Source organism: Mauremys reevesii, linkage group 4, assembly GCF_016161935.1.
Source record: "Mauremys reevesii isolate NIE-2019 linkage group 4, ASM1616193v1, whole genome shotgun sequence".
NCBI classification, from domain to species: Eukaryota; Metazoa; Chordata; order Testudines; family Geoemydidae; genus Mauremys; species Mauremys reevesii.
Genome location: NC_052626.1, coordinates 63,862,684 through 63,887,142, shown reverse-complemented (window position 1 = coordinate 63,887,142; position 24,459 = coordinate 63,862,684). Strand labels below are relative to the sequence as shown.

General features: G+C 42.4%; 1 protein-coding gene across 16 annotated transcripts in view; it reads right to left on the bottom strand.

The window, feature by feature from the left end:
* NUMB (NUMB endocytic adaptor protein) overlaps positions 1 to 24,459 on the bottom strand; it is a 119,038-nt gene that overhangs the window by 4,610 nt on the left and 89,969 nt on the right. For 13 of the 16 annotated variants that reach the window (XM_039536645.1, XM_039536636.1, XM_039536639.1 and 10 more), the window contains 7 exons: positions 22,671 to 22,703; positions 10,502 to 10,576; positions 9,566 to 9,706; positions 7,685 to 7,886; positions 4,993 to 5,292; positions 2,069 to 2,218; positions 1,006 to 1,158 (listed from right to left, as the gene is read on the bottom strand). In XM_039536645.1, the coding sequence (XP_039392579.1) occupies positions 1,006 to 1,158; positions 2,069 to 2,218; positions 4,993 to 5,292; positions 7,685 to 7,886; positions 9,566 to 9,706; positions 10,502 to 10,576; positions 22,671 to 22,703 (1,054 nt within the window). The remainder of the gene's footprint in view (positions 1 to 1,005; positions 1,159 to 2,068; positions 2,219 to 4,992; positions 5,293 to 7,684; positions 7,887 to 9,565; positions 9,707 to 10,501; positions 10,577 to 22,670; positions 22,704 to 24,459) is intronic. The other 3 variants (XM_039536650.1, XM_039536649.1, XM_039536651.1) reach the window with 3 other exon arrangements.

The following is a 24,459-nucleotide window of genomic DNA, read 5'->3' as shown; positions in this document are numbered from 1 at the left end:
ACCAGAAAGGCAAGGAGGCAGTACTATAGTTCAAATGCTGCTTAGTGTTTTGCTGAAATAGAAGAGAATCTCTGAACAATGAACTATTAACTGTCTAATCCCTCAAAATCAGGCAGAGACAGAGCTCTCTGACTTTGGCCAAAATAAGTGGAGACACGGTATCCACAGATCAAGAGTCTATTGCTGTCATTACACATGAGCTCCGTTGGTGTGTGGGGCCGGATTCAAGGATCTGTGGTTATTGCTGGATGTGATGCTAAACAGTTGAAAACATTTGAGTGGCAAAATTAAACCCTTGGCTGCCTAGGAAGCTATCAGAGCAGGAGTTTAGGGCCTGTCTACTAGGAAAGTTCTACAGGTAAAACAACCCTCCAATCCCATGTAGACACATTTACTCTCTGATATAAAGATGGCTTTTTCATTTAGCTTAAACCCATTCCCAAGCAACGTAAGCTGTATCAAAAAGTCACTGGAACAGGAGTGCCCACATGTGGGATAGTTATACTGGTATAACTATATTAGTTTAAATTCACACCACAGCTTATACCAAAAAAACCTTTCCCATGTATACAAGGCCATGGCTACCTCAAGGGCCAGATCAACTGCTCAGGAGCAGCTTTAGTTTCCAAAAGGGTCAGATCATGAGCACTAAACACTGTACAGCACCAGATAAAAACTCCACTTATTAACGCCAATAAAAAGGGTATTTTAGGTATAGAAGCAAATGCAGAATTTTCTTTGCTCTAGATTTCCATGACTTGCCTTTTTGGCAACTTAAGAAAATCATCAGGTGCTAAGACAAAACTCACAGTACAACCTATAATCCCATAGCCATCCAGTTCATGGCTTCCCTCTACCACTTGGGAAAAAACCTTCTACTTCCAGCTATTGTCACTGTCCCTTCCACTCCTTCAATGAGACAAATCTGTAGGTGTCCCAGGGGCTCAATCATACTTTTGAACCTAAGTTCTCAAAACAACTCAGAGGACCTATACCCAATCTTACCAGAGAATGTAGCTGCAGCTCCAGTATTAGCAGCAGGAGCAGCAGGGGCATGAGCCCAAGGATTGGTTTCACGAACTGGCATAGCTGTGGGTGCTACAGCAGCTTGGGATGGTTTAACAGCAAGCACACAGAAGGCAGAGGCAGTGCCATTAACTAAAATGGGAGCAGACAACATCATTGCAGTTAATGCATGCAAGGCGTGCAGGTGATTGGAGGAAAGGGCCTTGTCATTCCTGCCAAACATACACCACTTTTACAAACACACATGACAAAAGCTTGTGTAAATTAGCTCAGCGTGGAATGGTGACTAATTTACAGCCCATTCAAAGTTTATAAAGCCAGTTATTTTAATTGTACCAAATCAACTGTTAGCTACAAAGTTGGACTGTGGATTTTCTAAAATCCTATCAGTAAATAAGAAACTAGTTTTATTAATAAAGCTGTTTCAAACTGGCTGAAATAAAAGCAGGTATGCAGAGAGAATCAGAATGAAAGTCAACAGAACACTCAAATGCAACTGATTTTGTTTTCTCTGTGCTTTAAAAAAATGAAGTTCTCCCATAATAATACTCGATTCCATTCACATGATTTCATATATACTAAAAATCAGTAACAATTATATAACTCCCACTCATCACACCTCATGTTAAAATGTCTCCATGTTTTAGAACAAATTGATGATTTGGTGTCTTATGCATGCTTCATTTGTGATCCCCAGTTTGAGGGGCCCTCTGCATACACTGGCACCACATTTAAAACCACTCTGCAATTCAGTAGCCAGAATAGTAAGGTAGCCATTGTCCCTCTCTCCCTCCAACCCCTGGACATAATACAATTTGGTGATGGTGTATGAATCTTTTTTTGGAGATTAAAAACAAAACAGAGGAAACAGCTATATGCACATGAGATGAATAAAGCAAAATGTGTCTTCAAAGAGCAGATGATATAATGGTTGTGCAAGAGGAAATCTAAGACATTACAGTGATGGCATGGTACTGGAAAGCAACATTACATAAATACAAGCATCATCCAGCATGTCCATGCAAGCTTAAAAGTTACAAACCTTGAAAGGCAGGAGACTGTGGTGCAACTACTGTGACTGGTTTTGTCATAGGAGCAGAGGAGAAGGGGTCCTCTGACGGTGTGCTGAAAGCATTAGTAATCTGGGAGCACAGGGAGCTAATGCTGTCCACTTCCCCTTCCATCTCAGGGACTGAAAATTAAACACAGATCATTACTCATGGAAAGTTAAGGGATACAGAAAAGATGAAGTAAATATTAAAGCAGTTAAACATGTGCCCAAGTTCCTTATCTCACAAGATATTCCTTCTGTTGACTTGGATAGCCTTATATGTAGATTGGGTTTACCACCCTCTCAATCCATGGTGAAGACTCGGCAGTAGAAATACAAAGCCATATCCAGCATATTTGGGGAGTTTTATCCTTGAGAGAAAGTGGAGTATTTGTAGGGTGACCAGACAGCAAATGTGAAAAATCGGGACAGAGTGGGGGGTAATAGGAGCCTATGTAAGAAAAAGACCCAAAAATCGGGACATCTGGTCACCCTAAGTATTTGGTTTCCAGTTTTGAAGTGAGTTTCTCACAGCCTATCTCCTGGTTGATAGGACAGGCCATCCGTTTTTAACATGTAATTGTATCAGGTTTTGTTCTCAGGAAGTTCAGAAAACAAGTTCTTACACAGCCTTGTTACAGACATAAGACAGTTGTACATTATATTGTCTTATGCAACATATCAATGGCTCACAAGGCATCTGATTCAAGATGTAAAATGGATGTTACTATTCAAATGATATGCTTCAAACTGCAGGACAGCAGCTCACAGGGGCTAATAAGATGTAGCAGTAGGTGTAGTTGCCATTCAGGAAACGATCAAATACTTTGCCCTCTAAAAGGTATTTTGTGGGACAGGCTTTTCTGAAAGTGAAGTTGTAAGGAACACCGCTGACAATTCCTTACTTGTATAGGGTTACAGCTGTGACAGTTAAAAGCCAGGAAACAAGCTTTTAGCTCAGCTAGCTCATGAAAAAAAAAATTTGTTAGTCTTGCCACAACAAGTACTGTTTTTTTTGCAGATACAGACTAACACGGCTGCTACTCTGAAAAGTGAGGTTGACACTTTCTCAAACTGCCGAGGCATTGCAGCTCATGTGGTATAATTCAGCATCATCATTTGTTATGGGCCCATTTGATGTACAATGGGAACTCACTTTGATTGTGCCACATCCTTACTACTCCGTCAGCTTAAATCTGTGTGTATTTCTTTAATAAAACCATGACAGTTAAGCTTTTATATGTCTATTCCATAACTAGACTTGATCACATTTCCCCGTGTCGGTACGTGTGTGGAAAAAGTGAGAGGTATTTTTGGCAAATGGTGCTGAAATGTCAGATTTTCCAGATATTCCAACTTGTATTGCTCTCCAAAAATGCCTCTGGATATCAGCCCCACACCGTTCAGCAGTACATGGAAGCAAAAGAACAGGAGCGCAGAGATTACAAGTGACATGAACAATTCAGGAAGACTGGGCAAAAGCGAATGGAGTGTTCGCCACTTAAATGGGACATGCTTACTCAAGAGAGTATTTTATCGGGACACCTCCCACAGAACCCATTTAACTGGATACTGAATGGAAAGGACAAATGCAAAAATGGGACAGTAATAGAATAAATTCTTAACATGAATGTATTTAGCTAGTACTAAGTTGTTCATTACCAGATGTTAAACAGATGTGAAACTAGTTGGCAACTTGAGTTTTAACATCAGAGCTTAAAGATGAAAAGATTAAGAACGAATGAAGACATGTAAATACTGCCTGTTATTTTTGCCGTTATGCAGTATTTTTTTCCATAACTTTAAGGTTTCAGATTTTTAAAATGGGGCTATAAGAATATAAGCCATGCAGCATGATATCCTACTTACTGTGTGTGTGTGTGTGTGTGTGTGTGTGTCAATCGTCACTACTTACATTTGGATTGGGATGATTTAGTGTGAAAGCTTCAAAGTTTTCTAGACATGGCACCACATACTACTGAAATACAGCCACTTTGCACCACTTAATACTAAACAAAGTTGTTTTGGTTGGGGGAGGCAAAAGCAGCTCATTTAACTGTTCTGAAGAAGAATTTAGGGAGGCAGAATTTGACAGGGACCTCTAGGATAACACTTGTGAAAAAGGTCACAGGATCTTTAATGATCACAAGTGGTCAAGACTTTAGTGTTTTACATCTCAAAAGCCATTATGAGTACAGAGCCCCCTACCATCACACTCAGCTTTGGTTTAATGACAGAGGGAAGAGTGCCATTTACTAATTCACCAACACCTCTTCCTGAGCTTTTCTTGGAAGTCTCAAACACCAAGAACAAGTCAGTTTACCTTGTGCTGATGATTTACATATGAAACCCTAATCCCTTCCCTGTCAACATAGTTCTTCTGAGGTGTGACACTTTTGTTAGCAGCAGGCCATCTGAAGTGAAGGGGAAAGAAGGAGCTGGTACATTCAATAGCACTCAGCAAGTTAACTGCATGGTTAAAACCAGGAGGTAAGAGGCATGCAGGGAAAGGAAGCTTTTGCCTTCTGCACTTGCAAAGGACAATGTTACCGTATAGGGGTTCTCAACCTCTCTCTTTCTGAGGCCCCCCAACATGCTATAAAAACTCCACGGGCCACCTGTGTCACAACCACTGTTTTTGTGCATATAAAAGCCAGGGCTGGCATTAAGGGGTAGCAAGCAGGGCAACTGCCTGGGGCCCCATGCTGCAGGGCCCCCCTGCGAAGCGACAATGCTCAGGCTTCAGCACCAGGTGATGGGGCTTAGGGCTCTGGGCTTCAGCCCCATGCAGTGGGACTTCGGCTTTCTGCCCTGAGCCTCAGCGAGACTAATGCTGGCCTTGCTTGGCGGACCACCTGAAACCTGCTTGTGGCCCCTGGTTGAGAACCACTGTGGTAGAACACTCTTGCTTTTACCTGAGTTCTTCATGGGGAAGTCGGTCTTTCTTTGCACTGTTGAAGGCAGCTCATTTATTCGCAATGACAGCTGGCGTTTAAAGGGGGACATCTTTTGGCTGAGGGCAGGGAAACCTCGGAAAGAGCCTTGCCTGGCAAGTTGCTCTATAGGGGCATGCCTTCGTGGGATAGCATGAGGATGGTTCATCTCTTTATCTAGAGAGGCAGTGAGGTCAGCAGTGGGAGAGGGTGGGGATCCAGGAGATGGGGCAGTATTACTGGGCGTAGCACTGGGAGCTGCTGTTTTCACTTCTGTTTCAGCTGTGAAAAGAAACAGGACATAAGTTTAGGAAAGTGAAGCACTGCTAAACACTTTTCCTGGGTCAGAAGTATTGGTGTTTTCAGAGGATAAACTTGCTGTAATTATAGTTAAAACTCAGACTCAGACTTTAAGGTCAGAAGGGACCATTATGATCACCTAGTCTGACCTCTGTCTTTGTTGATCAAAGTGTTAATACTACAACAGAAAAACCAGTTCTCTACAGCTGTTCGTTTCACCACTGGCAACTGTTTGTAAACACTTGTATCTAACACTAAGTAAGACCATGCAGGAGCTGTGTAAAATGTATATTCCTTTTTAGGTGGTGGTATGTCAGGTGTTCCTAAACCAACAGCAATTCAGTTTTACTTGTGGCTCAAAAAAACCCCAACCAAACACAAAACCTTATGAGATTAAAAATACAGCCCCATACCTATTTTGTAAATTCGTGCAAAATTGTGAGGTGAACAGCACAGGGACAGAATTGTTAGTGTTACTTCTAGTCAATTAAATCACTAAAAAGTTTACATGTCCCAGAAAGCAAGTCTCTGGTTTATCTCAGAACATGATGAAGAGGCAGATTCTTCAGTTGTATTTACCTTTTCAGACAGAGCAGCTGCCAGTCACTAGTTACATTTACACCAAAAGCTGCTCAAAGAAAGAACTAAAAATTAAGCATCTTTGCTATGTCACTTGAAACCTACTTCCTGGCGATGCAGTGGACCAAGCTTAGTTTTGGACATGTAGAGGTTTAAGCCCAGATTAGGTCACGAGTGAATGCACTTACAAACTAATGTCCACATATCAGATTGATAATACTATATCACTACAACAACAATTCCTGCCTAGGAGGCACCTTTTACTAGAATACTAGATGTGCTACAACTCATAATGGATGGGATATGGTATAAAAATGCACCTCTCTAGCTGTGGAATAAGTCATTCATTTTTAGGAGAATTAATCACTATTTAAGTAGAGAAACCAATGTGCACAGAACCCTCCCAACTGTAGAGTGCTGGTGCTTTCCAAGCATCTCTTAAAGTGAATTTCTTCCAAGAGACATCAACAGAACAAATAGAGATCTGAAAGGCAAACATTACTCTGGAGAATCAATATAAGGCTCAGTGGGATAGATGGCTATAAAACTATTAGAATAAACTCTTAAAGGTTAAGTATATCCAACAGTTTTATTAAAAAGGGAAGCAGGTTTTTGGAAAGAAAATAAATAGGTATTAAAAGAAAACTTACTGGGCTGTCCCACCCACTTCAATTCCTATTAGCCACAACTACTCAGGATGCTGCTCACTCAACTGAAAAAACTTCATTAAGTCTTCCTTGAGAAAGATTTCACACCTTAGAGACGGTATTTTCTATGATTCATTCCCTGGAGTTACATTGACTTCTGAGTTAAAGCTTCATTTAGTAAGTTTTAAAATTAATGTATTGGGAATAATGGGTGGCTGATGAAGACTACAAGATATATCAAGATTAAGGTTTAGCAAGATCGGAGTTGAAGTATGAAACTTGTTATGGGAGTTATTAGAGATAATCTACTGAATTGTCAAATAACCTATGGAGAATACTACATTTTGTAATATTACTAGGCTACTACAAAATACAGAAGGCCTCAACTCATTTAATAGTTTATTTATCTGACAAAAAAATTGGCGTCTGAAGATGGAGCCACCTTTACAGAAACCCTAAAACATTTGAGAATCTTTAACACCCTTACTTCAGATCCCTCATTCTGACTGTGCAACTCTGTATAACCCCATCATCACTTATTCATCAGACTAATGAAGAAAAAGAGACAAATGCAACTGACTCAAAGGATACCTTTACATCTCCAATATTTTCTCTTTGGGTATAAAGCCATCAGTTTTCCAGTAAACTGGACAGTGTCATATATATATTTTTGGTGTAAAGCCAGAGTTTAAAACTCTTATAAAATCCAGCCATTTTTTATTTTATCCTTACTGATTTTTTTTTTAAAAAAAGCTTTTTAAAAGTTCCTGGACCGTTTTTATTGTAAATCTCTTTATCCTGGGACCTACCATCTTCCCTCTACAAGACACCTTTTAACTTACCTTCTAAAAAACAAACACAAAGTAGAAGCTTTTTCTAGTTGCATTCACACATGGATCAGTGCTTTCTGATTTTCTAGGGGGCATGTAGGGAAGTGAAGGCAGCTGGGATCATATTTCATATCTTTACGCTGACATTAAATGTTCAGCGAATGACAAGCATGCTGCACCATGTGATTAGCTTTGTTTTGCCCAGAACTGTAGGATTTTGTGAGGAAGTTAATCCTTTATTCTCTGCATAGACTATGAGTCACACTTGTACAGATTGTCCATGGTAAGCAAAAAATCACACAACTTGCAGTCCTTTACCTTTAGCATCCTGTATCTGTCTCATTATTTCCTCTCTTTCTGCTTGTTCAGTAGCTGTAGTGACTCTGAATGATCCCTCTCTTGTGAATGTGGTTCTGCTGGCATCAAAGGTGGCAGTCACTCCACACTCCTTCTCTCGTTTCTGCTTTCGCTCCAGGCATGCTGCAAACGCACAGCCCACAGCATGACTCAACCGTTCCCCCTGCACAAGAAGACATCGCATCATATAAGAACTGGCACAGACACATGTTTTATGTATTACTCGGTGAGTAGATTCTTCTTGGGGAAGGCACCTTTATTAAGGAGCCTCAGATAACTGCTAGGCCTAGTCATACTGCATGGGTTTAAATTAACCCTTTGTGTACAAAGATTCACTTCTGTTACTACACAAACATTGCTGGAAAAGCCCAGTGTAAGAAATTTCCAGATATGCTGTTTAGTTCAACTGCTACTAAGATACTAGTGGAATAATTTGCCTTTGAGTTCAACTGTGCTCAGAGGAACTCTGTAAAGCCATTTTTTGGAGTAGCAAGCACTCAAGACCGAAAGGTTGCCACTGTTAGAGGTAGACATTTTTCAGAGGGCTCTGACTCACAGATCTTCAGTACTTGTTCCTGTAATGACCCTGATTGCAGGCCTAAACTAGTACTTAGAGGCAGACTTTTTGAAAAATGGCTGTCCGTAATATTCTCAAGATTAAGATTTACAATGGTTCCATAATGACCCCAGCTTTACTAAACAAAGAACAAGGCTACTGTGATACAAAAGGGAGCTTTCCCACATCTTATCCCCTATTTAGAAAAGGAGAGGCCAGGAAGGGAGGTTCATCACAACAGCAGTTAAATGCGAAGAATCTTCATGACTCAGTCTAGTTTGACCTTGGCTGGCCTGGGTGTAGGCACACAAAGTGATTTTATTATTGTATAAAAAGCTTTCAAGCCTTCTAAAAAGATAACTCCAATATTACTGCTGATGTCTGGAATTCAAAAAAACAAAACAAAAACAAAAACAAAAACAAAAAACAAACTTACTGTCCTATAAGTAGTGACAGAAGTAACCAGCTTCCCAGTCTCCTTTTAATATTTAAAAGCTAAAAGGTGATCACAATTTATGCAGTTTAATTTTAATTCTGAGGATTAGAATGTCTTTGCCTTCTATGTGTGTTTGTACACAAGAGGCCTCAAAACCAGGGGCCGCCCAGAGGATTCAGGAGGCCTGGGGCAAAGCGGGGCAGCTGCGGCGCTTGTACTCACCTGGTGGTGGTCCAGGTCTTCGGTGGCATTTCAGCAGAGGGGGCCCTTCAGTCGCTCCACATCTTTGGCAGCACTGAAGGGCCCCCCCACCGCCGAAATGCTGCCAAAAGACCCAGACCGCCGCCGGGCCAGGGCTCGCGGGGTTCCTGCGGGGCCCGGGGCAAATTGCCCCACTTGCCCCCTCCCCCCAGGTGGCCCTGCTCAAAACACTATCACCAGGTCTATATTTAATTACCCTCTATAGATTTTTTACCTCTGAGACTGTCATTTCTATTTCAGTTTTCAGCTGTATACATTTTCAGATACAAGTATCTTCTGTCTTTATTTTTAAATGTGTAGTTCTGTTCTGACTGCCTTCCATTTATACACCGTGCTGGGTACCATCTCTCTCCATAAGATGACTAGGCTACCACAAATCGGGGAGCAAACAATTCAAACACAGAATTAGAGTTGCAACCATTCAAATAGTTATACAATACTTTGGTTTAGGGTAAAAACCCTTTGGAGCATATTGTCTAGGTAAATTTAAATTTTATTACATATAGATTTCAAATATCTGCAGGGTGCAGCTCTTCCTGCTTCCAGCCACAGCAGAAGCTAAATTCAGACACTATCACACTCAACTTACTGTGTCCTTCACAGCCATGAAGCAGTGGCATATCCAGCGCCGGGTAGTGCCATCTCGGCAGATATAAGAGAATGCCCTGTCAAAATTTCGGTCCGGAGCACAGAAAGAAACCTTCTCTATTGTCTGATCAACTATAAGATCCTAAAGGAAACCCCCCCGCAAAAACAACAAGAGTGTAAAGAGGTGCTTACTTAAAAAAATCAAGTCATTTTCCACATTACCTACCTAAATCTCAGAGACACATGATTCTCCTTACTGTACGTTTTATTTAAGTCCCTTCCTGCATTTTTGGGCTTGCTCATAAGATACAATGATCTGGAACTTCAGATGCACTGTAATCTGGATTGATAGATATAAATTTCTTTATGCATTAATCTCTCATGTATCTCTATTAGTACATAAAGGGCATCAGGGTCAGGAGAACTCTGCATGTACTATGTGGATAGAAATGATTAGGCAAATGTGCTTTCCTGGCAGATGAAACAAAAACAGGATTTCAGGCTCACATTAACTGCTATGTTTAGTCAGATGAGCACAGGACACACTGCAGAATAAGACAATAAAAATATGCATTTCAAATGGTTCACTGAAAATTTCAGTTTATTTTCACTAAGTAATGAATAATTAAACTGGTCGTGTGCATATAGGCCTCTCTTTCAGAGACCTGTACTTGTCCAAAAAAAGAATAGGCTATCAAAGATTAGAGGAGGAGTACTTGTGGTACCTTAGAGACTAACAAATTTATTTCAGCATAAGCTTTCGTGGGCTACAGCTCACTTCTTCAGTAGCCCACGAAAGCTTATGCTGAAATAAATTTGTTAGTCTCTAAGGTGCCACAAGTACTCCTGTTCTTTTTGTGGATACAGACTAACACAGCTGCTACTCTGAAACCAAAGATTAGAGGCATTTTGATACAATGTAAAATCAAAGTCTCACCTTAGTTTTCTCATCTACAACTCTGAGTCCATCTGCTGAAACCCACAGAACTGCCTTAACTGCCTTCTTTCCAGTCTTTCAAGGGAAGAAAAGAGAAAAACACAGTATTACAGCAATGTTATCAGATTGTACACCCACTTCCGCTTTCCAAGAACCACAATAGTAAGTGCAGATGAAGTCCAAGTTCAGTAGAGATGCCCAAAGCCAGATACTCAAATCAAACTGCAAAACATTCAGAGAACCAAGCCAAAGCCAGTCTTTCAGAAACACAATGCAAATGAGGGGGGACAGGGGCAGGGAAAGGAATAGAACAGGTGAAGTTAAAGACAGGTTAATACATTCATTTATAGGCAAAGAATTCAAGATTGAATTGTTCACCCATTTTAAAAGGTCAACCAAGATAATTAAAAAGTCAGATAACACGAATGCATAAGGAGTTACACCACAGGTAGCTCATATAGCACAAGTTTAAACAATGTAAGAATTCTTACCTGGTCTTTCCACCACCCTAGCCCTCTGCCCCAATAATCGTGTGGCAGAATCATGGCATCACCTTAAATCATAGTATTAGAATCACCTGCAAAATGTTATTAGTGCTATGCACCTTTAATGCATAATACTTGCACTTAGCATTAACACTAAATATGTTTTTCAGCTATTAGCTATGCACTAAACGTGCAGTGACACAAGGTAAGTAGGATATACCTTTATTAAAATGTGTAATATGTCTAGAGAGCAATGTGTTACAAGATGAAAAGGTTAATATTTGTTATGGAGCACTTTGACAAGCATCCAAAATTCGACTGTGGGAGCTTCTACCTGCTGTGAGTGGAGAACAACAGAAACATGTGAAGCTGAGAGGAAGAACTTGAAAAGGCCACAGTGTGGATGAGTGAGTGATCTCTGGTGGCTTTCCTGTGTAAGAACTGCGGTTTTTTAAATGGTTTCTCTATGGCTACATCACTCATTTCCATGAGTTACTTATCCTCATACACAAAGGACTGGAGCACTGCTGAAGTCCATGATTCATCCCAATTTAAAGCCAATGAATATTCCACTTATGCAATACTGATTTTAGAATTACAGTGTATGGATAGGATATTTTATTGTGTGCTGGAGTGGTAAACCTTCACTGGTATCACAGTGGTTACGTTATCAGAAGAAAGATGAAGGGGTGGGAGAGAGGACTTTGCAGTTTGTTGTAACTGCAACTGACCGTCCCTGATTTCTGAATCAGTGAGATACAGGGGAAGACCAGCACATTAAGATAAACACTGATAATGGTACCTGGAACTGAATTGTAAGGAAGATTCATTTAAAGGAGGACTTTAGGGAAGAAAGCTATGGAAAGGGGCACAGTTTTAGAATGTAGGTTATCAGCCAGGGTGAACAAACAGGAAATATTGCAATATATAAATAGTGATTTCTAAAATTCTTTGTTTTAGAAGGCAGTAAATATGGGATACTCTTTGGGCCTGTGCTCCCAGCTCTCAATCAACAATTTCCATAACTTCAAAATTCTTCACAAATCTAGATGCGTCTCCTTTGACTTGTTTTAGAACAGGTACCAGTTTCTTTTAAACCATCCATAATGTTAATCAATATCTTTGTTTCAGCAAATATAAAAATCAGGAAAAAACAAGGTCTGTGATGAAGCTGGGTGGGAAGAATAAGGAAAACATAACTTTCTCCAAATAGTAAATACAACCTCATTCCAGGAGAGTAAAGCTTCAAGGAAGGGTCTTTTCAAGAACTACTAAAGAGGCAAAACTTGTTACAACTGTTTTTAGAAAACAAACTCAGCCATGTGCTTCTAGAAGCAAGCATTGATCCCAAGCAAAGTATATCCTCATCCTTTACTCACATATCGCCAAATCCCAGTTTAATTAAGCCATAAACTCGATCATGGATTTCTCAGAAGGAAGAGACTGGAAGATGAGAATAAGTATGCCACTTCTTGCACAGTACAAACCCAAGCTTGCCAGCATAGGACTGTCACCTCCTAAATCAAGGACTGAAACTTTCCTACCAGAGCCCACCTTTAAGACTTGCTTCAAAAACAAATTCACAGAATTCTTACTATAGTCCTTGCAGTCTGTATTCCAAATGTAGAGAGACAGCCTGCAGTCTCATAGCACAAGATGTTTGTTTTGCTATTTTTTATACTGAGTTGAAAAGTCCTTGCACTCTTATTCTATCACCTGGTCAAGAATTAGGTAAATAATGAAGCCCGATTATTAGAAGACTTCCGCAAGGAACTCATTTTCGCTGGAGATTCTTGATAGTCTATAAATTAAATGGGAAAGCCTTAGTTATCCTTTTTGCACAGTCCCAGATCCTCCAAAATTCAGCAAGAGACATTTTCCTTTTCTGTCCCCTTAGACGTGTGGAATTTCTACAGCTCTTCCATCTGCTGAATCCTTAGCCTACCCATCCCAGCTTGGTTCAAGATACTAAACTGTGTGAAGGGAATGCTGACAGCCTGACAAGGCACAAAGTGCAAAGAACAACTCCCATAATCAGTGGAGTAAAGTGAGAGGATTGTGCCGATGGTAAGAATGGAGATATGGGTATCTGTACATATGGCACTTACTGTGGTAGCAATATTTGGGACTGCCAAGACATACAATGCATGAAGTATTGACTCCATCATGACAGAAGACATCCCATTCACCAGGCTACATAGATTAAGTTGTGCCAGAGACCCCAGTGTATTACATCAAGTATAATCAACAATGTGAGTGAGCAAAAGCCAAAAGTTATACGTGCTGAAAGTATCAGACACGCAAATGAACAAGTTATGCTGGACCAAAATAGTCTCAACTTATGTTATTAGGGAACTCCATCTTGATTTCCACCAAGGACATATGCAGAGACTACAGCAGCCTCTCAACTCTATACAGGTAGCTTCTGGATTACTGTACATCAGTGCTGTTAAAGTATAGGCTTCATAGCAATGCTAAATCAGATGTGCTCTAATTCAGTCTGGAATCAGCAGGAACATCTTACTTCTGAACATAACCTTATGACGAGTTTCTAATCTGTGCCAATGTGATAGCCACAATCTTGATCAATATTGGAGGACTGAACCGGGTATCTCCAGAGCTAAAAGCATGAGTCTACAAGATGAGAGCTATAAGAGATTTGCATTCTCTGTGGACTGGGCACAGAGGGGATGCATGACACACTGACCAGTGGGCTACATCAATGCCTAAAAATGGACATCAGTAAGTAGAAGAAAGCAGCAGACTGAAGTTCAAGTTCTTTCCTAAAGAATAGTGTTTCTCATGGCAGTTAAGATGTTAAAATTAAGAGTCAATGAGGATTTACTAAGTTACATGTCTATATGCAAGTTTTGTGACATTAAAAGCTTTAAAACAGCAATGTAAAACAGTCCTGACCACTATGCATCTAGCTGACCACTTAGACTCAGATACTGCAAAATAAAATATTTCATTTTTAAATACAAGTTTCTAGCCAGTTAGATTAAGACAGATTTCTGAATGTCAGCCAGTTTGCACTGCCTTAGACTAAAATAGCAGCTCAGGCTACATTCAACACTTGGAGCTGGCGGCGTGACACTCAGGGTACCACTCATTGAGCTAGCACACTACAAATAGTAGTGTAGCCATGGCACCAGAGGCAGCGGTGAGCAGCAGCATGGGTTAGCCACTCTGAATACAAACCCATCTGGACCCCATAGATTTGTCCGTAGTGTGGCTAGCCCATGCTTCTGCCCATCACTGCCTGTGGTGCCGTGGCTACACTACTATTTTTAGCATGCTAGCTCAATGAGAGTTAGTGCATGTCTATGCGAACCAGGAATCACACTCCTAGCTCCAAGTGTAGACGTAGCTTAAGGGTATAGCTACACTGCAGTTAGACACATGCGGCTGGCCTGTGCCAGCTGTCTCGGGCTTGCTGGGCTAGGGCTAAAGGGCTGTTTAATTGCAGTACAGATGTTTGGGCTTGGGCTGTCAGGATCCTTCCCCCTCACAGGGTCGTAGAGCCCAGGCTCCAGCCCAAGCCCAAACATCTACACTACAATTAAACAGCCCCTTCCTGAGCCAGTTGGATAGGTCGGCCGCAGGCTTTTAATTGCAATGTAGACATACCTTAAGAGGTATGAGCTGTTTCCATTCATTTTGTTGCTGTGTCGACTCTGAAGTCTGAACCCTATACAAAAATACACAGATACATTTATAACTTCTATGTATATATACACAGAGACTTAAGAATGGCCATGCTGGGTCAGACCAAAGGTCCATCTAGCCTAGCATCCTGTATTCTGACAGTGGCCAATGCCAGGTGCCCCAGAGGGAATGAACAGAATAGGTAATCATCAAGAGATCCATCCCATTGCCCATTCCCAGCTTTTGGCAAACACAGGCATATGCCCCTGACATATGCATGCCTACACTTTACACATAAATACATGTGCCAGTCGTATACATGTGCTGACCATCTCACCTGAGCTTACTCATCACAACTCCACCGCAGACAAGTTTTATTTTAAACAAATTGCACCCTTCCATCTATAAAGGCAGGACATACATTTATGTGTTGCACAGGGCTCAGAAAATGAGGCTTTAGGAACTTTTAATGACCTTCAAATAGAATTTTCATACTTAATTTTATGATTTTAAGGTGTACTACCGTGGAACCTTTCAAAGTTAGCCACAAGTTATTACCCCCCCCACACCCCATTAGAAGCACAAGCCTGGATGGTTGAAAGATAGATCTATTCATGTGTCACTGGTCCAGGTCTGATTTCTTATCACATCAAGCAAGTGTTTTGCTTAGGTTTTTTTTTTTTTTTTTTTTAAACAACACTTGTGGTAGTTTTAAGCTCCTAGAAGCATTGGAACACCTGAATTAGTTTCAGTGAAGCTGATCAGTAGGGAATGTACAGATGAAATAGCCAAAGGTGCATGTTAAACACAATTTATTACAGATATTCCTCGTAAAAGCTATACTTTGTTATATGAAAGACAGATTTCCCCCCTAGATTTGCAAGACGAACTTCAATGTCATAATTTAGGCAATTAACGTACCAATTTCTTAAATGATACCTTCACTAGTGGTTAGGATAACTGTTTTTAAATGCTGATTGAAAGCTTAACGGACTGAAAGGGAATCAAACCTTTTTCTTTTTGGAAATTGCAAAAAAACAAAGAGCAAGATGAGAAAAACTGTAGCAAAATACTGCCTATCAGAAAAAGGAGTTGCTGAGTCTTATGAGTTCAAGTATTTAATAAGCTCTCTTTCCTGAAAGTGTGTGCAAGATATTTCTCTTTAAGAGTTGCTATGTGTAATTTATGTTCCTGTACCCAATCACATCTCTCCTTTTGTATTATTTAGCATGACACTGGATAGGAATGCCAAAGAGAAAGCAGACATCTCATTTAATGTGATAACTTTGTGGTTTCTCCCTTCGCCATTAGGTAAGAAACATTTTTAATTCTAAGCTGTAAACAGCACAAACTTCCAGTTGAAGTGTTGTAGCTGTTTTAGGCAGAGTCTTCTCTAAATGTTGCTTTTACAACAGAGCAATCTAATTAGATCTGTCCTATATGACACCTCCCAAATATGATACGTGGGCCTTGAGTCAAAGCCTCTCACTTCATTATTTATACCCATCACAGCAGAATGTGTGTTTCCCAGCTTATAGGAATATGGATGGAGATGTAGCTGTTTCTCTATGTGGGGTGTACTGTAAAGACTGTTACTTACCTCTACTGTAACTGTTCGAGACATGATACAGAGGTGTATTCTTTGTAGGGGTGTGTGCGCGTGTGCCCAGCAGCCAGAGAATCTGGCCTAGCAGTACCCGTATGGTTGTACTCATGGCTGTAGCTCCTCCCCCAGCTATATGAGGGAGGAGCAGCCCCAGCCTCCCTCAGTTCCTTCACACCAAAGGTCAAGTGCATAGACTCTGATGCGGAAGGGAGAGAGGGAGGATTGCGGAATACCCTTCTGCATCATATCTCGAAGAACAGTTGTAATACAGGTAAGTAACTTTTTTCTTCTTAGAGCAAATGCAGACAAGTATGCCATGTAGGTGACACAAGCAGTACTTACAGGAGATGTAGCTTGGAGTCTATTTAAGCAAGGATTGCAGAACTGCCTTCCCAAAGTGTGTGTCTGCTCTGCATGCTGCGGCAGTGGCATAATGGTTCAGAAACATATGTACAGCTGACCAAATGGCAGCCCTGCAGACATCCAATATTAAAACAGCATTTAAGAATGCCATCAACATAGCATGAGCTCTCCCAGAATGAAGTTGCACCTTTCGTGGGTGCGTTGTCAGACCTATTTCATAAGCTGTCTTGATACAGGACATTATCCACCTAGAAATCACCTGCGAAGAGACTGCTTGTCCTTTCATTCAGTCTGCATATAACACAGACATGGAGAATCATGAAGAGGTTTAGTCCTGTCCAGGTAAAAGGCTAGGCACTGCGTGACATCCAGCATGTGAAGACACTGCTCTGCCAGGGCTGAATGTGGTAAGCACACCACTAGGTTAAAATTAATTGAAAAACCACTTTAGATAAAATCTTAGTGAATGGCCACAAGGTCACTGTCTTTGGAGAGCTGCATGTAAGGAGGCTCTGCCATCAAAGCCTACAACTCTCACACGCTCCTTGCACATGTTATTGCTACCAGAAATGCAATATTTTGGCACAAGGAGAGAAAAAAAAAGATGTCAGAGGCTTAAATGGCAGTCCCATCAGAGCCATTAAGACTGTACTAAGGGTCCACAAAGTACTTTTTCTCTCACTGGTGGGTGGAGATGAGATACTCCTTTCAAGAAACCTTGTTACCATAATATTCAAAAATACCAACTGCCCCTGGAAACACCGAAATCGCTGCCAGATGTGCCCTCAACTGGGCTTCTGAGACCACTCATGACTTAGGGAAAACATTTGCTAAGTCAATCTGCAAATTACTTGACCTGGGGTAAAGAATCAATCGGCCACCAGAGTAATGTTCTTTCCGATGCAAAACTGCCGGAGCAAGATCACCTCCTGACACAGAACACGTGTGCTCCTCCTTGTCTGTTCGCATAATACCGACAATACCACCACGATGTGAGTATGTGAACCACTGAGCCCTTGGTGTGACCTTGGACAGTGTGAGTCATTGAAGCTGGAAGATGTTGATATGCAGCGAAGCTTCCTATTCTGACCACAGGCCCTGAATTTTCAGCGACCCCAGATGTGCTCCCCATCTTCTTAAGGAACTGTCATTGACAATAATCCTAGTCGGTGGGGGCCAAGCAAGAAGAATGCCCTGGCATATACTGCCCTGAACCTCCATCACCATAAGGCATCTCGGATCGGTAGAGGAAGTTGGACAAGTCTGTCCAAGGGATGATGGGTCAGATGATCGACTGACTTCAGCAGCATTTGTTGGGAGCAAAGATGCAATCTGGTAAAATGGATCATTTGTGTGTACATAGTCATGTGATCCAGCAGCCTCAGGCATACTCAAGCTGTGGTAGAGGGTTGAGCTCCAGACAAAGGCAACAAATCATCTGAAAATGTCTCAGACTACTAGAATCTATTAGGGCCCCAAGGAACTAGATTTTTTGAATGGTGATCAGTGCTGACTTCCTGTTTAGGGTGAGGCCCAAGCAATTGAGTAAGTGTACGGATATGTACACGTAGGAGAGGACCTCTTCCCTGGACTTGCCTCTCAGCAACCAATCATCAAGATATGGAAGATATGAATTTCTTTTTACCTGAGGTACACAATCACCACAACCTACATTGGGTAAAGATCCGGGGAACTGAGTTTGGTGTATTGATAGTGCTGGTTCAACACAACAAACCATAGGAATCTCTTGTGGCTCTGGAAAATCGCTACATGGAAATAAGTATCTCGATGGTCCAGGGCAGCAAGCCAGTCATTGTGATTTAATATTAGGACAGTTTTTAGGGTGAGCGTCCACGTACCTGATATATTTGTTAAGATTGCAGGTCTCACCCCTCCCTTGGACTTGGGAACCAGAAAGTACCAGGAATAAAACCCCCAATCCTGTTGCTGCAGAGGAACCTATGCCACAGCTCCCAAGTCTAGCAGAGACTGAACCTACTCGAGGAGCAGTGTCTCACAAGAGAGGTCCCTGAAAGGGATGGGAAGGAGGGAGGGGAGAAAGGATGGAAAGGAACTAGATGGCATAAGCAATATCAGATCAAGTTATGACCCAGCTGTCCATGGTAATCAAGTCCCAAGCATCATAAAAATTAGCCATCTTGTCCCCAAACGGAGGACAGGAATGTAAAAATCATGACTGGATCACCGCCCTGGATACACAAGACAAAATTGGTGCTTAGTAGATGCCAGAGGATGGGGACGGGGACAAGTCAACAGACTGAAACCAGAACCAAAAGGCATTTGCCTCCAAGACATATGACCCTTTCCAGGGTAGTCCTGCTACCTTGTGGAAAAAGACTGCCCAATGAAGTGCAGTGAAGGGTGCTGCTGCTGACTGCCATAATAGCACCTCTGCACCACCAGAGTATACCAGGGGTCATAGCAGATCACAAGCTAAATATGAGTGAATAGTGTAACATCGTTGCAAAAAAAGCAAACATCATTCTGTGATGTATTAGCAGGAGTGTTGTAAGCAAGCCATGAGAAGCAGTTCTTCCACTCTGCTCCGTGTTGATTAGGCCTCAACTGGAGTATTGTGTCCAGTTCCATTTCAGGAAAGATGTGAACAAATTGGAGAAAGTCCAGAGAAGAGCAACAAAAATTATTTAAAAAGTCTAGAAAACATGACCTATCAGGAAAGATTGAAAAAAACTGGGTTTGTTTAGTCTGGGGAAGAGAAAACAGAGGGTACATGATTAACAGTCCTTGAGTACTTAAAACAGGGGTGGGCAAACTTTTTGTCCCAAGGGCCACATCTGGGAATAGAAATTGTATGGCAGGCCATGAATGCTCACAAAATTGGGTTGGGGTGTGGGAGGCGGTGAGGGCTCTGGTTGGGGGTGCAGGCTCTGGGGTGGGGCCAGAAATGAGGAGTTCAGGGTGCGGGAAGGGGGGGAATGGGGTGTGGGCTCTGGGGATGAGGAGTTTGGGGTGTAGGAGGGTGTTCTTGGCTGGGATCGAGGGGTTCAGAGGGCAGGACGGGATCAGGGCTCAGGCAGGGGGTTGGGGCTTGGCTCGGGGTGCAGGCGCTGGTGGTTCTTACCTCAAGCGGCTACCAGAAGCAGCGGCATGTCCCTTCTCCAGCTCCCATGCGGAGGCACGGCCAGGCAGGTCTGCATGCTGCCCCGTCCACAGGCACCGTCCCTGCAACTCCCATTGGAGTGGTGTCATTGGAGTGTGTAGGAGTCGGAGGGGGGCCATGCCGCTCCTTCTGCCAGCCGCATGGAGCGGCCCCTGACCCTGTGCCCTGGCTGGAGTGCCTGAGCAGGGCAAGCCCCAGACCTTGCTCCCCAGTGGGAGCTCAAGGGCCGGCTTAAAATGGCTAGCAGGCCAGATTTGGCCTGGGACCATAGTTTGCCCAGCCTTGACTTTAAAAGGTTGTTATAAAGAGGAGGGAGAAAAATTGTTCTCGCTAACCTCTGAGGATAGGACAAGAAGCAATAGGCTTAAAATGCAGCAAGGGCGGTTTAGGTTGGACATTAAGAAAAAAATCCTATCAGGGTGCTTAAGCATGGGAATAAATTTCCTACAACCATGTGGAATCTTATTCACTGTAGATTTTAAAGAGCAGGTTAAGCAAACTCCTGTCAGCGATGGGGTCTAGATAATACTTAATCCTGCCCTGAGTGCTGGGGACTAGACTAGATGACCTCTTGAGGTCCCTTCCAGTCCTACGATTCTATGATCCCTAAAGAATGCAGTGAGACTTGCAGGGGAAGCAGACAGACAACAGTACTCTTGCCAATGAGGTATCAGCACAGCCAGTACTGAATGTGCGTCACCCACCCCCGGTGCTGGGGAAAGCATTGGTATACAGGTGAGCAGCAGTACGGAAGCAGAAGGCAGGATTTCCTATGGACACAACATTGGTGCTGAGGAGTGTACCAGTGCCAACTAAGTCCTTGGTGCTGGGCCTGGCACTGGCCTCAATTCTATAGGCTGCAGCGTTGATGGACCCTATGTCTCTACGACACGACCAGATGGTGTCGACTAGACAGTGGAGGCTGTGGCCTCAAAAAAGTGCTGGATGAGTGTAGAGTCTGGAACAGACAGGCAGAGTAAATCTGCAGCCACTTGGTATGCCACCAGCATGGAGACAGTCAGTGTCGGCATTTATGTCGCCAGTACCAGACTCAACGGACACTCTAAAGCTGGAACTGGAATCAACTATAGAGGTTCTTGGTGGTCTCAGCCTGGTACCAAGGAGTATTTGGTGGATCTGCTCAAACCTGTGCGCTGAAAGTGGTACGGTGCTGGTCTGTACCCTTTTTAGAAAAGAAGGAAACGCCACAAGGCCTGAGATGGTCCTGATTAGTTTTATGGGACTTCTTCCTCCGCGCCCGCAGAGGGTGAACAGCTCCTCCATCTCTTGGGGGAGACGCAAGCACTGGAAGGGGGAGAGCCTCAATCACCCAGTCCGAAGGTGACCACCAATCAGATGTGGCCCTCAGTGCCAAAACAGGACTTACAGCCTGCTTGACAAAGTTCTGCTTCACGCTTAAGTCTCTGGCCACCTTGATCCTTTTGGTAAACAACTTACAAATGGAGCATCACTCCTTAGCGTGTCCCTCACCTAAACCCAGCAAGCAACTCATATAGGGATCACTATTCAGCATCCCCCTACCCTTAACAGGCAGTGCTTGAACACTGGCGAGGGCATAACGCAGGGCAATAAGTATCCTAACTTCACTAACACTATCTATAGTATTACTGACTATATACATGAAGAGGCGGGGAAAACTCAGAAAATTAGGGAGGTAGAAAACTTGAGGTAACTACCACAGAGCTTTGATTCCAGCCATGGGTGGTGAGAAGGAACTGGGGGAGGGGAGCAGCTGTGGCAGCACAGCCTCATAGCTATGGGAGTGACTACAGCTACAAGGCATGAGTGCCACCCCTACAGGTACTGCTGGGTGAGATTCTCTGGCTCCAGTGCCCTGGAATACCAGGTGCACCTATTCAAAGAACTTTAATTTTCTCCAAAGGTCTACTGAAAGTAATTCTGCTTTTACTCCCCAACCAGGGTGGAAGAAACTTCTGATCAGAGAATCTGCCATAAATGTAATAAAAACATTTTAAAATTCAAACCACTAACAGGTGTTTAAGCTAAGCTTACACTTTACAAGATATTTCAAAATCAAATCCTCTTATTTGTCCTGTATAAGTTAAAGCAAAGTTAAAACTTTTTAAAATGGTTTAATATAGCTTCTGTTCCCCATGTACAAGGAAGGCACAGATTACTGATGTACTAAAGGAATGCAATTTGAATTGTTAGAGGATTACAATCTTTGCCCTATAAGAATGTGTGCCCACGCAAAATAACTTTTGGTACAGTACACCAACATGGAGAATTTATATTCACACACACGCTCACACTAAGAGGTTGCTTTCCTGAGTAGCACTGCACTGAAACAAAATATAGCAGACAGCAGGTTTCTGAGTCCCACAGTGTTATGCATTATCTTAACTTTGGTAAGAAAAATATATAAACAAAACCTAAGTTTTTGCCCCATCCTCATATGGCCTTAAATTAATTTGGTTCTCAGGAAAGGGAGGTGTAATATGGATAGCACTGTGCCTACCAGTATTTTCTCCCTACACTATCGAAAGCTGCAGTTCAGGGTCAACTTTGCAATGATTTCAGGATGTGAACAAACTTCTAATACATCAGTCCGTCTTCCATATGACCTAGTCCAAATCTGAGCTCAGGAGACCAGAGGGGAAGTATTAACAGCATTACCAATCTAGTGCTGCGGTTTTGTCAGGGAGACCAAACCATTTAAAAACTGGAATTTTGCATACCATCAGCCTGTCATTAGATTGATATTTTGGGCTGCCTTTTACCCATATTATTTTCTTGACAAGTGTCATTCCAGGTCATCTCAGTCAGAAGTAGACACATTCTGAAATGGATTGCTGTGGCTTGTATAACACTCTGATTTATGACAGTGCTATACCAGGGATGTAACTCCTTATAGTGCAAGCACAAATGAGGCATTAAACTTACTTTTCCAAAGAAGCCTTTGAAGAACTTCCTTTCCTGGAGGAACAGGGGGGACAAGTCGAGTGCTATTACTGTAGGTAGCTAAAGTGTCCCAGAGTTTCAAACCAACAAGTACATACAAGAGTTGGGAAATGGAGGGAAAGTAAGGGGTGTTTAGAGTTAGCCATAGAAAATGTGACAGGCAAATGTGAAAAATCCCATGAAAATGCAGATAAACAGGTTTTACGTGGAATGCTAATAAGATCACAAGCTACAGCCCCAAAACTGGTGAAAAGAGGGAAATGAGAACTGAACTGAACCTGAGACCCAATTCCATGCAAAGTGGTTATTTTGTTTGCAGCAGTCTTCCTGTTTAGTTCTCTTTAGTAAGGTTATAAATCAAACTTGGCAGCAGGTGTGGAGATTAAACAATCCAGATTCTGTAGTTTAAGACCACTGAGAAATGTAAATTTTTAAATTTTTTATCATAACAGAGTTTGCTTCACATGAAAATGAGGATTCCCAAGACAAATATTTGCAAACTGGAGAAACATCTAAAATTGCCGGAATAGCACACAGTTAAATATAGAGAGACACTTTGGGGACCCCATTTCCACTATAAACCAGTTTTTGGAATTTAGAACTCAGCCATACAAAACTTGTTCTGGACCAGTGGTCCCCAACGCAGTGCCCATGGGCACCATGGCGCCCGGTGGGGCATCTTTGTGCGCCCGCATACTGTCCGGCGGACGAGTATCCGCCGAAATGCTGCCGAGAAGCAGCGTCATCCAGAGGCATAGCTGCTGAAATGCCACTGATTTTCGGCGGTGACACCTCTGGATGACGCTGCTTGTCAGCGGCAACGCCTAGTGACATTGCTGCTTCTCAGCGGCATTTTGGTGGATGCTCATCTGCCAGCCACGGTCCTCGGTGGCTCGTCGTCCGGCGCCCGCCAGACAAAAAAGGTTGGGGATCACTGCTCTGGACTGAAAGTTCTGAGGGTCTGCTTCTGTGTGCTCTCTCAATTTCCTCTGAAAGCAAAGGAAGTTTTGCTGCTTTTGACGTTGGTTTCTTTTTTATTGTAAATGCCAAGAAGTTCACTTGTTTCAGAAGCCTGTTTTTTAAACTGAAGCTGTTTAAGCTAAACAAAGAATTAAGCTTGGCAAGTACTCTACAATATAGTTCATTTTTGTGCCCACCCTTTTCTCGCACTTCCTTATGTCCTGGGGGTCCTATACCCCCTATCAGGAATCTTGAAGATCCTCTTTATCTGTGCTTTAGCTGTCCCACTTTCAAGATGAGTTTCCTCACAAAACTCATTTTGAAACCTTCCAATGTTACCTCTTTACACAAAAGAGGAACACTAGGCATTCATCGTACTTCCCAGACCCTCAGGATGAACAAGGCATCTCTGAAGTATATCCAACAGAAGTCAGCTCACAGAGGGAAGGTGATTCAGTGAAATAATTGAACGTGAGTGCTCTACATAGCTTCACATCATGGGCTTGATTTTGGTGGTGGGGGTGTTGAACAAAAATGGACAAGTTACTTGGGTAAGATGTGCAAATGTCAAGTGTATTTACCATGCAATTTCATTCATATATATTTTACTGGCTTCACCTTTGGTGCCAAAGTCTAACAAGAGACTAAACACTCACATACATCTGAGGTAGGTACAATCTTCTTGAGTTAGAACCCAAAACACCTGCTCACTCATACCCCATGTCTATATGCATGTCCATTCAATAATTAATGGCAGGCTCCTAAAGAGCATGATGCTGCCTTTGCTATCCCTCCAAAGTATTTGCAGAGG